The following is a 12,435-nucleotide window of genomic DNA, read 5'->3' on the forward strand; positions in this document are numbered from 1 at the left end:
ACACCTTCAAGTGTAGGAAGCAATTCCTAGACATGTCCGAAGAACATTTATTTAAAAGAATGACAAATTATCTACAACAATTCCTTACGTACAAGGAACAACACATCATATATTGTGGCAAGTTTGCTTAGGATATTGATGCAGTTCAGGAGGTCAAAATGCAAGGCTAAGAACAAAATTAAAGAACGTTTTCTCACCTGTAGCTGCTGTTGCAAATGGGTGATTTCTGCAATTCTCAGTTCTCTAGATTTATTTGTACTTTCAATTTCTTGTCTTTGGGTAGACAGCCGACATCTGATATCCTGAAGCTTTCCCTCCAACTGATTTTTTTTATCATTCTTTAAAAAAAAAAAGAAGAAAAATATCTCTCTCTTTCACCAGAATGGTTTGTCATGCAAGTCAGGATCTAAGAAGTACTTTTATTCCATATTTAAAAGTTGAAATTATAGAAAATAAACATGGTCATATCACAGTCACTGCTGTGCTTGTGTGTTTTATCTGCAACATAATCACTTACTAGAGCTTCCAGCTCAAATTCTAAGGTCTTCTTCTTTGCCTTCAAAACAACTATGTCCTCTTGTTCCTTGTTTCTTTGATTTAGTAGTTCCTGCCGACGATTACGCTCCCACTCAAGTTGCCGTTGCCTCTCAAGTTCCCGTTTTGCAGCCTGTAGCATTTAAAAAAAAAAAAAAAAAAAAAAAGAAAGATCTATTTTGAGAAACTATTCTAATCGCTGATATTCATATTGTAATGTGCAATTAAAACATTAATATAAACACACTGCTAAACTGTGGACTAAGTATGTGCCTCCATTTAAGCACACAAATTGCTCAATTGTTTAAATGCTCATTTGAAAGCACTGGTGAAATGGGGCTTCACTGTATAGCAGATAGGAGACTAAACAGAATATCACTCCATTTTAATCAGTTTCCCAAGATCCAATTTTCTGATTTAACAAGTTGTTTCATATTAAGACTTCAAGAACTCTCCAGGATAGCATCAAATCTCTTTCCAACCTCCAACATTAGACATTCTGCAGCTTTGCAAAGAATAGGCAAATGCTACTGCACCGAATGCATCCTTATTTCGCAATGTGAGAAAATAATAGCTTTTTAAGATAACCAGTATGTGTTTTCTTTAACAAATTAACTCATCACAGGAACATTATGAATGCCACCAATGCCCATAAGTTTTTCCTTCATTCATTCAAGCATCTCTTTATATCAAAGAAAATAATAATCATTATTTTTAAAGTCAGAGGTTAGGAGCACGTTGTCCTAGATCTAAATGTCTCATCCATTCATTTCACATGAAAAATAAAGAGACAGCCAACTCTTTCCTTACCCTCAAAAACCCAGAAATTTAAGTTCATTCTTTAAATGTTTGCTTACTAAAACTGATGGCAAAATATTTAGTGTACACATTACATTTTGTTCTAATCAAACATAGCTGCCAGTGACATAACCACCTCCCTTTTATCCAGTTGGTTACCTCTCTTCTTTCTATTTCTTTCCTTCTTTCCTCTTCTCTCTGCCGTTCCAATTCCCGTTGTTTTTCCAACTGTTTCTCTAGTTCCAGTTGTCTCTTACGTTCTTGCTCCTGCCGCTCGCGTTCTTTCCTTTCCTGCTCTGCCCGTTCCAGCTGTGCTAGACGCTCTTGTTCTTTGCGTTGCTGTTCCAGGAGAGCCTGCCTCCGTTTTTCAAGTTCTAGATTGCCACGTTCAAAGTTCTCCCGTTTTTTATCTTCAAATGTAACTTTAATGTGTGGAAACATGGGGGCAAAGGAGAATTAAACTCTGCTACTGAATTAAAAAAAAATAAATAACCCATATATGCTGAACCAAAGTGAAACAACCTTCCAACAGTACTAGATGCAGCTCTCAACTACTGATAATATAGCTCTACAGGTAATTCTAGGTTTTATCATTAGCATTTATATTGTAGATCCCCTTAAACCTACATCCTTAGGAAACCAAGGTGTGAATTTCAGTTCCCATTCCTCAGGCTTCTAGGTTTCTCCACAAAGCCCAACAAGTGGGTATAACTTCGACAAACCATTCACCAGCTAATCATCTGTGAGGACACAGGGTCTGGAGTTCCTCTACACATTTGATAATAGCAGCAGTACAAGAACCAATACCTCAATTACTACACGGCAAAGAATTCAATTGATGATATTATCAAAAGGCCATTATGCAAATGACCAGAATGTATTTAAACTTGATATTCTCATAAGATTACTCATTACTGTCAGCAAAAGAAATGGCTTAAGTTCTTGAGCAGCTGAACTCAGAAAGACTGGATTCCTGCAGATTCGCATCCTCATCACTTACTGTCCTAAAAGAATGACTTCAGTTCCAGCATGGGTTCCCTGACATTCTTCTGCAATATCAGGGGTTGTCCTTCCCCTGTTCCACATTCCTAGCCCCCTCCCTGACAGTTCCTCCAAATTATTCTTTCCACTTCACCTTCTGTTTTTCATACCCTGTATGTCCCATTCCCATACCCCATAGTCTATATTTCTCTCCATGCATGCCCAACATGTACATTTTTGGCATGCATGTCAAGTCAAGAGATAGCACATATTTACTTCAAAGTGTGCATGCACTAACTGTTTGACATGTTGGCCCGACATCTGCTGAAGCAGTTGAATTCTTGTCTTTTTCTAAGTTTGGCCCCCTTTCCTATTGCCAATCACCAATTTTCAAAAAACTTGAAAAAATTTAACCACTTTGATGTCTGTCAAGTTTGTTTAAAATTAGCTACTAGGTTCAAAGAATATTAAGATACAGACTGATACAGAATGTGATTATAAATCCCACTGATGTAGGAAACCAACCAAAAAGGAAAAAAAAAAAAAAGAAAAAGAAAAAAAATATTTATGTCAAGTAAGTCAGTTAAAAGGAATAGGTAGAAGGGCAAAACACTTGCAAGTAGCACGGACATTAAGATACCATGTTCAAGGCTCAGAAAACACATACCACTAAGAAGAAACACCAGGTTCTAAGATGGCTGCCCAACAAGCTAGTATGGTTACTCAGCAAAATCAAGGTAGCTACCAGAGATAACGAAACAAAGCATATCCAAAGTACGAAAATAGAAGAGAACAACTTCTAGCAATTTAAATAAGTAGCTATTGGCTTGAGTTACTATGCTTCAGGGAAAGCTTCTAAAAGGTTATAAAAGCCAACAATAAAAACTCTTTCAAATGTCTCAAAATAAAAAAACCCAACACCTAGTCAGATTTAGCAGAGCTAATGAAGAAGCAAGATGACATTCACTATTATAAGTGATCTTTACAATGGAAAATCTGTACATCAAATAGAGTAAAATGCTTATACATTCTATTTCCTCTTTAACTGAAAGCAGAAATGGCTTTAAAACAAAAATAAAACCAAAAAATGAAAAGTAACAGGTTGCCAAACCCAGACAATGCTAATCCATAGTTCAAATACAAAATTCATGAACTACTAGCTGTGCTGTGCAATCCATCCTTTAATCAGCATCAGTGCTGTAAGACTAGAAGATGACAAGCGCAACACCAGTCTTTAAGAAAAGGCAGCATAATGTTCCTGAAAGCTACAAAGAAGTCAGTCTACTGCCACGCTGGGCAAAGTAGCAGAGGCTACAATAGAAAGTTAGTTAGTACACATTACTTAAACACGATACCATGGAAGAACCAATGCAGGAAAGAGCTGCCTCTCAAGTCTAATAGACCCAACTGTATCAATAAGGAAGTTGAAAAAGAAGATCAGGTCAACAGAAGAATACTTGCGTGATTTCAAAGTCTAATAAAGAAACTAAGCCAAGGCAGTGGTTAACCTTCCTGACACTACAAACTGCATACCAAAATCCTCTGATTCCAGAGACACAAGACAGGCCTCAAAGAGCGAATACAGAAGAGTCATATCTCACCTGTGACCAAACATTTCATTGTGAGACCCCAGTGAGGTCTGCTTCAGCAGTCCCTGCTATCTCCCTTCATCCTCCTACAGCCAGGAGTTACCCAGCAGACTGCCAGCAGCAGTTAGTTATAAAATACAAACCAAAGACAAGAGTTGTATCTGAATTGCTCACGTGCAGATCCACTGAACTAACCTGGTATGGCAAGAGACAGAAGATCCTTGGGAACTAACAAACAGTTACAAGATTAGAATTAAGGGGTGAAATAAATTACCAACTTTCACAATGACAGAAAGATTCTCAGTAGCCTCCTTCAAAGATCTCTACTAGCAATTGTGCAGTTCAGCATACACTGTTCAGTGTGCAAAAATGATCTGGAAGAGATTGAAAAGCAACAAGACAGCTTCTGGAGATGATGCCAGATAGTCACGGTATTAAAATAAAAACCTGACTGTGAAGAGCTTTAGAAGAATCTCACAAAACTGAGTGATCTGGCAATGAAGAAGGAGAGGGAATTCAAATGTTAATGAATACAGAGTAGTGTACATGGGGAATAGAAATAATCCTAACTAAACACACACAGTCATGAGCTCTAAAATGGTTAATAGATTTGTGGAAGGATGTTGACATTACTGTGGAAAGTCTTCTAAAACATCGATTCAGATCTAAGCTGTGATCACAGAGGCAATACAGTGTTAGGAATCAATCAAAAAAATTGAAAACTAATTCAGAACAAAACAGAAAAGCATTATTATGGCACTGTCTAAATCTGTCATGTTGCTACATCTTCAACTGTGTGACATTCTGGTCACACATTTTTTCCCCCCCTTTCTTCCTTTTTTTCTTTTTATTTTCTCAAAAGCAGAGCTGCTAAAGCTTGTATAAAAAACCATATGGTTACACAGACTGCAATGAAACAGGCCTCTGTATGTATATTGTGTTCTTTTAAAGAGTGCATAAGCCAAAGTACACTCCACCTAAGTCAGAAGACGGAGGCATTAAAAAGTTTTCATTGCAGTCCTATAATAGGGCTGTGAAGTGCTGCCTCTGTTGAGAGTACATAAGATAAGCAGCCTGAATGTTGTTCATATCTCCATTGTCACTAACACAAAGGATCATGCCACAGTCAGGAATTAGCTGGACCAAGAAATGTCTTGGTTATGCCTCTGAAATGTCACAAACTGATCTGGAAAGAAAACATTTCTTAATAAGCCTTTATAACTCCACAGCATATAACCTGATGATAACACCTCTCATAACAGCACAAAATATATCTCTCTCTTTGCTTGCTCACCTGGTAATTTCTTTTCCAGTTGCTGCTGTTCTTCTTCTAATGCTGGTTCTTCCGGTAACCTTTGGTCTACAGATACTGAACTTACAGCAGATATGCCACTACCAGAGCGTACTCTTCTGTCAATAAAATGATAATTCCAAGTTGCTTAAAAGAACCTATGCCTGCCAAATTTATTTATGATTTAATGATGAAATCGTAAATTAAATGCAATGATGTAATGTTTAATGATATTTAATGTTCCCTTAGTGTTGCCCAGAGGATTTTACTCAGCCATTGCCATTAAGATAACAGTATCCTCCAGAGTCCCAACAGGACACACTGGTGACCTGAGAAACCTAGTTCAAAGTTCACAGCACCATGCAACTTACAGATGTGTTCAACCCTGTCCCCCAGATCTCTTACTTGTGACCAGTCTGAAGTTGGCAAAATGTCAACTAAACTATAGCAAAAGTTACTGAGACAGAGGAAGAGCTCACTATAGTCAAGCTAAAAACAAGACCCCATATAGAATAAACAAAAAAATTGTAATCTTCAGGAGGATACTTAAAGAACATGAAGCTATGATTGTACGCAAACATTTCTTTCCATTGCTGTTACTGTCTTCCCACCCATTTCTCCACAAAAAAGTGAAACAGAAGTAATGACTCAGCACTACTATTCACAGATACAACTGTATCAAAGGATGTCTGAATTTGCTACAGTGTAAATTCATAGCATGCTTTGAACTCCAATACATCCCATTTGCTCTCCAGAAGTATAAGCTTGGTAACTATAGCACATTTATATGGCCAGACTGAGTAAATTTTGGAAGGTATGCTGGCACAAAACATTGACCAAGACTGTATTCTTACAAGAAATTCTTGCTACTTCCAGCATCCAGTACTTGTAATAAAACCAAAAGGCTAGACAAGCATTTCCCAATGAGAAGGCACTCTGTGCCACAGATGCAGTACAAAAAGGAGAGGGGTTACTTTTCAATCTCTTGTACTTTACACTCACAGGACACCTTTCCCAAATGAAATAAAAATTTAGGAATGAGATTCCAGAACTATAACCAGTTACCTAAATGAAGGTGGAATATACTCTGGAGGCAGTACAGGTGGCAGCGGCTGACCAGACATAGCTACATCAATTAAGTGCATAGCCAGAATAAACTCTTCGGCTGTAAGTTTTCCATCTTGATCGATATCGGAAAGATTCCTTTTTAAAGGGAAGGTACAAAGTAAGTAAATTCTTAAATATTAAAAATCACTGTTAAAAACCATAGTTTTAAAGTGTTCAGTTCCAAATTAATTCAATTTTTCACTGTTTTTTTCACACTAATTTGTTTCTTCAAAACAAATAAAAAGCAAAACCCAAATGCTTCACTATTTCCCACATTTCTCATGCATGTCTGCCTTGAAACTATTCTTATAGCCATGGCTTCTACTTCGCTTGCTCTTTGAGTGCTGCCTGTACCATATGCTATATAAGTAACGTTAATGAATGGAGTTTTCTTGAACACCTTGTGAACATCCACTACACAGTATCATTTAGAAAAGAATCAGCTCAGATGTTTGGTAGAACTTTTTGGTTTGCTCTCCTCCTTCCCTGGAGGCTCCTATCTCACAGTCCAGAGCACAGATTTGCATTAAAATCGAAGCCATTAACATTCTAGTCCTGACAAGCACAAAAACATTTCAGCATTATGCACATATTAAAAGTTATGGAGTAACATCTCTGGATGGCCTAAAACCAGTGCTCCAACAGATGCACAAAATGCTTTTACTCATGTTAAGGTGGTATTGGACAAAATTTAACAGCCTAAACATTAGCTTTGTTTCTCTAGCATGCTGCACTAATCATGCAGGAAAATCTCCCATGATAGTGTGAAAATCAAAGGTAAGCAACTGATACATTCGTTTGATGTCTCAAGGTACAGGACTTTGTTTATGGGATTTAAATCTGGAAGACAATTATAGCCTCATTCGATCCATGCTTGTGTTACTGAACTCCTCAGGCCAGCGCACAAGAACAAGCTGGTAGAATGAAAATCTAGCATGCAAAGATAGACTGTTAGGATAGCCGATCAGTTATGCGTCCACATCTTTGTTATGGAAATACCAAAACAGCGGTTACAGAATAGCTGACAGGCTGCATACCAGTACTTCACTTTGTGTGTCTATGAGTCAGTGAATCCACTGACAAATCTTGCCCCAGCAAACCGCAACAGCAGTTCCACTGCCAGAGAATAAGTATCAGGAAAGGGAGCAATACTTAGGACAACAAAAGCTGTAAAATCAGTTCCTTATCTCAATAGACTTGGCAGTTTTGAATGTCAAAAATTAAGAGAGTTATGTTTAGAACTCCTAGAGTACGCTGACATCACTCCCCTGCCCACACAACCTACTTAAATGCTGGCAACAAGCAGAGTATTTTTTGATTAATCATCTGCTGGATGACTGGGTTGATTTTTCTTTTCCTTACATTAGCTTTGTTAGGAAACAGAGAAGGAGAGAGTGCTTTTTAAGATATAACAAAAACATCAGTGTTTAGCAAAGAAAGCAAGTGCAATTGAACCACCACGTTAGAGCGACAACACAGTTGACATCCTCATGCAGAAGCCAGATGGGTTAGTGAGTTGACAATGGTTTTCAAGCAAAGACTTATAAGTATAGAAGTTAATTAGAAATAACTTTCCATGTGACAATAAGAACATAACAAACTTCAGCAAACAAGAAGTTGAAAGGAAAAAGAGAAGCTGAGATAAATCCTTTTAAAATCCATTATTTTAAACGTATGTAACTCCAGCCCCTTGGAAATAAGCCCCTAGAAACTCACATAAAAGGCAGATGAGCCCCAAAGAAAGTATGGTTCTGGATTAAGCTTCCTTTTGTACTACCTGTGCAAATGTCTAAGTTTCACTGGTGCTTTATCACATATGGCCAGGGATGTGGTAGACATAAGAGGCTGAACATGTGGTCTGCCTAAAAACCCCATAATTGAAACCCAACTTACAAAACATCTATGTGTATAGCGTAAAAGATGCTCTTATTTACTTTTGTGAAGTAATATTAATATAAGCATAGCAGTGCAGGTTTTGTTTCATTAAGTTACACATTAAAAAGAGCAACGTATAATGATTTATCAGTGGAAGGAGATTGAAAAGGGGGAAAAAACCCACAGTATACAGTATAGAGGTTTAAGTACAGTTTCCAGTTTGATGGAAATTGATAGATTTATTTTTACCATATTGTAGCCAGCTGAGCCTGGGGTAAACTTGACTGCATAAGAATAGTTCTTGCCTGTGGACCTAACAAAGTGAAACAAGGATTAACAAACAAATAAGCAACTTTCTCCTTTTCTTGCATTACCAAGTAGCTACTGCACAAGCAGAGCTTAGTTCTGAATAGGTAACACTGAAGAGATGTTATCAGCATGAACTAGGCTTCCCCTCCCAAAGGAGAATACTAAAAAACACATAACCCTTCCCTTCTCTACAACAATCACTCAGATGAAAAAAAAAAAAAAAAAAAAAAAAGCTATGAAAGGCAAAGAGATGCTCCCGGAACTAGTAAAACTAAGCCAGTGTACCATTCTAGTTTCTTTATGAAACTGGATAGGCACCCTCATCAGTGGATGAACTGAACACTGTAAATGGCTGCACAAGTTTTCACATAACCCATTGTACCCTTTCCAAGAATCATTTCCCAGTGCCAACTTACTTTGCAGAAAATAAAGGAAAGAAGGTGATAAAATGATCCCAGCTACAATGAATATTTGCTTCTAAACAAGATCATTAAGCAGTTGGGAGATTTGAACAGAAAAATATTGACAGTGGCAACAGAGAGAAATGAGAGTCTCTTACTATCTGAATAGCATTCTAAATACTATTATAATTGGCCTTTTACAGTTTGAAAAAAGGAAACAACAAAAACTGCTTCAATACCTGTTAAGTGTCCACTCATTGTTTTATCATGGCTATTGAACAGCTGTCTGTACTTCAGTCTTGATGACTGAGGTACAGCCCACTCTGCCACAGGAGGCACACTAGAATTAGAAAAAGGATAGGGAGAGGGGAAATAAAATTTTAAATTTAATCACACGAAGCTAACAGGTACAACAGGATGAAGTGCTGCACAGAGATCAAGTTTTATGCCTGAAATGGTTCTTTTCACAAATATCCCCTTCTATTCCTGAAATCACAACAGACTTGACTTCTTGTATGAAAACATTTATCATAATTCAGTGTCTTAGAAGATGTTTGTTGGTAAAGTTGAAAGATAGGCCTAAGAGTTTTGCTTTTTTCTTTACTAGCAGAGAATTAAATAACCTAAACAGTTTGGAGGAGCTATAACCTTTTACCTAAACCTATGATAGGAAATGCCTTACCACAGTCAGCGGAAGTAATATCTCATTTTACCCTGTCTTTAACTGGTTGTCTTAGCCAAATAATTCATAAGCTGATTAACGAAAACAAATGTAAAATATGCTGAAAACATAGAAAAGTGTGAAAAAGCTACAGTTGAAAGCAATCAAAGTTTCTCGTAATGAAACTCAACTGACAAATGTAATATTCCCAGTTCTAATTCATTAACATAATAGGTTGAGTGCTGTTATTTGTAGCTATAATTTCCCATGCTTGAAGGCTGACAAGTCTTCATACTGAAAAACAATGAGCACAGTTTTTGTGTCTTTAGGCACATTCAAACTGTGTCCTTTTTTGTTAAGGTTGAAAAAAGAAAAAAAAAAAAAAAAGCAGCCAGATTACATAAGCATTTGTAACAGCATACCAAATTACAGTTAAAAAAATGAACCTAAACCACCAAATCCCTTTTCCCTGGTTCACTGAGGAGATAGCATGGTAAGATCTTTCACAGTTGAGCCGAGAAGGATTAGATGAATACTCTACTAATTGACCTCATATCCTATTCTCACATGACAAGACCCAAAACAGCTCATACCTCTATTTCTATTTTCTATTTCCAAACTATTGTGCTTTAATAATACTCTTTCATGGGAGCAAAGCAAAAACAACGTGCATCTTAAATAATGAAAATAAGAATTGAAACTTAAAAAAAAAAAAAAAAGCAGCTGACTATTGAAGTTTTATCCATGTGATTTCCTCCCTCATCAGTTTTGCTAGATTTGGACTTTGAATACATTAAGTCTACTTTTGTCTTACATATATATGTACCTTGATCTGTGAAGTAAGGTTACTACACATTAAGTAATGAAACTCTCCTTCATGGATACTCAAATGGTAGTTTTGGAAGAAAAAATGCTGGAGGACAAAACAGTTGACTCATGTATGCCAAACACTATGCATTCCAAGAGTTCACTACTGGTGACTCGGTAGACAGAGTAATAAAAGCACCACAAATGGAATTTTTAATTTCACCCTTCTCAAAATTCAAAATAATTCTCAGCTAGGAAAAAAAAAAATTAATTCAACTTTACATTTCAACTTAAGGGACTTAGCTCTTCTCCCTCCCTTTCTATAAACTCTGCAAATCAATTACCCTGCTATCTGTTTTCTCCAAAACAAAACTCGAAGACACACGCCAGTTCATCACTCAGCATTAGCAGCAGTCTGTGAAGGAATACCCCCTTCATGGCTGGCAGATATTTCAGAGTTACTGAAGTAACAGTGATTGAGCTAAGGAAGCTCCAACCCCAGCCCAAACAGATTCAGAGAACCATGCAATTTCACCTCAGAAAAGAAGTCATCTCACCTGAGGTTCAGGCCTCTGTTGGCAATGAAAGTGATCCTCAAGATTCAGATATAGTTAACCTCAAAACTATGACAACCATCTTATGAAATATCTAGAAGCCATTTCAGCTGAAGTTTCTTGAACTTCATTCATTATAAATACTAAGTGTTGTTATAGACAAAGTAGATAACTTCTTATACCTCTGGAAATTATATCAGAGCTTCACTATATGTTCCTGACAGTACCAGATTTCAAAGAGAAAAATAATTGTTTGTTTTGAAAAATTTTTAATCCTATTTGCCAATAATCAGTAGTGTCACTTATCTAATACCAGGACACAAGAAAAACCTGCAGAAGAAAAATGAAAATAAAAATAGATAATTAAATAATGTCCCAAGCCATTTTCTTCTTGCAAAAAAATCTGTAGTATAGACCTGTGAGAAAGCTTGATTTACAAAGACTTTGGGAAATTACTATCTTACCTCCTCTAAGGAAGTTTTATTTTGTTAGATACATTTCTTCAGACCATAGTAAAACACATTTTGCCTAACCATACATTTTCCTAGGCCTTGAAATAATCTAAAAGCCTTTTAGGTGATTTTTCTTGCAGAACTTGAAGAATACATAAGAAACAGTTATGTGGAGTGCATTTAAAATATGAGAACTATTAAATATTTTACTTTAAAAAATAATCCTAAATTGTTGATGAGTTGCTACATTTAAAGAATATTACTTGTTATGTTTTCACACTAAGAGGAGGCATGCCTGTGTGGTATTACACAATGCAGATTATGTTTACAGAAGCAAATACTTTTCTAAAAAATAAGTTTTCAAGAGTTTGAAAATAGTGCCAACATATACTGCAATAGTTAATTATTATATTTCAGTGATTCACTACTCATGGAGCATTCCTTGTAAAACCACAGCATCCTATGAAATCCTGAAGTAGTATCTCAGCAGGAATCGATTTCTGCAAGTAAATATTATTTCAGAAAACAACTTTGCGAAAGAGAAGTAGTTTTTCTAACTCTGGGGAACCAGATACACACATACACTCATTCCATACCAACTTACCTAGCCACATCAAATGATTGTGCCTTTTGCAGTTTTGCGTTTAGCTGTGATCCTGGACCAGATCTACTAAAGGAAGAACTCTTTGGCAATGTGGCTGTAAATAAGAGAATACAGGTATTTATTAGTGTTAGCGTTTTAAACTGTAGAATTTCAATAACATTCATTTAGTTCCTAACATCAAATACAAGCATTATGGTTCTTCTGATGGTACCGCTTTTAAAATATTAAGATAAGTTGACAGTGTCTAACAAAATAGGTGAAAACACACTTCTCATGTCTTTTTACTGTTGCAGTTTTATGCAAACCCTGTTCATATCAAATTATATTGTCATTAATGTTAGAAATCATAGGTAGTCCAGTAGTTTAAAGTAATCCCAACAAATAGCAGTACTTCAATAGTTATCAATACATAGGAGAGGATCAATTTCTAGGCAACAGTTTACTGGCAAGCTAGATTTATCACACTGCTGTT

At 36.4% G+C, this 12,435-nt stretch overlaps 1 protein-coding gene across 2 annotated transcripts in view; it reads right to left on the reverse strand.

Annotated features, from left to right (window-relative positions):
* Positions 1 to 12,435, reverse strand: part of ITSN1 (intersectin 1) — a 137,851-nt gene that overhangs the window by 76,317 nt on the left and 49,099 nt on the right. For both annotated transcript variants that reach the window (XM_050915310.1, XM_050915311.1), the window contains exons 7-14: positions 11,964 to 12,057; positions 9,125 to 9,225; positions 8,425 to 8,488; positions 6,259 to 6,396; positions 5,197 to 5,312; positions 1,492 to 1,754; positions 518 to 667; positions 198 to 338 (exon numbers count right to left, since the gene is read on the reverse strand). In XM_050915310.1, the coding sequence (XP_050771267.1) occupies positions 198 to 338; positions 518 to 667; positions 1,492 to 1,754; positions 5,197 to 5,312; positions 6,259 to 6,396; positions 8,425 to 8,488; positions 9,125 to 9,225; positions 11,964 to 12,057 (1,067 nt within the window). The remainder of the gene's footprint in view (positions 1 to 197; positions 339 to 517; positions 668 to 1,491; positions 1,755 to 5,196; positions 5,313 to 6,258; positions 6,397 to 8,424; positions 8,489 to 9,124; positions 9,226 to 11,963; positions 12,058 to 12,435) is intronic.

The sequence above is a fragment of the Gymnogyps californianus genome, chromosome 1, assembly GCF_018139145.2.
Source record: "Gymnogyps californianus isolate 813 chromosome 1, ASM1813914v2, whole genome shotgun sequence".
In the NCBI taxonomy this organism is placed as follows: Eukaryota; Metazoa; Chordata; class Aves; order Accipitriformes; family Cathartidae; genus Gymnogyps; species Gymnogyps californianus.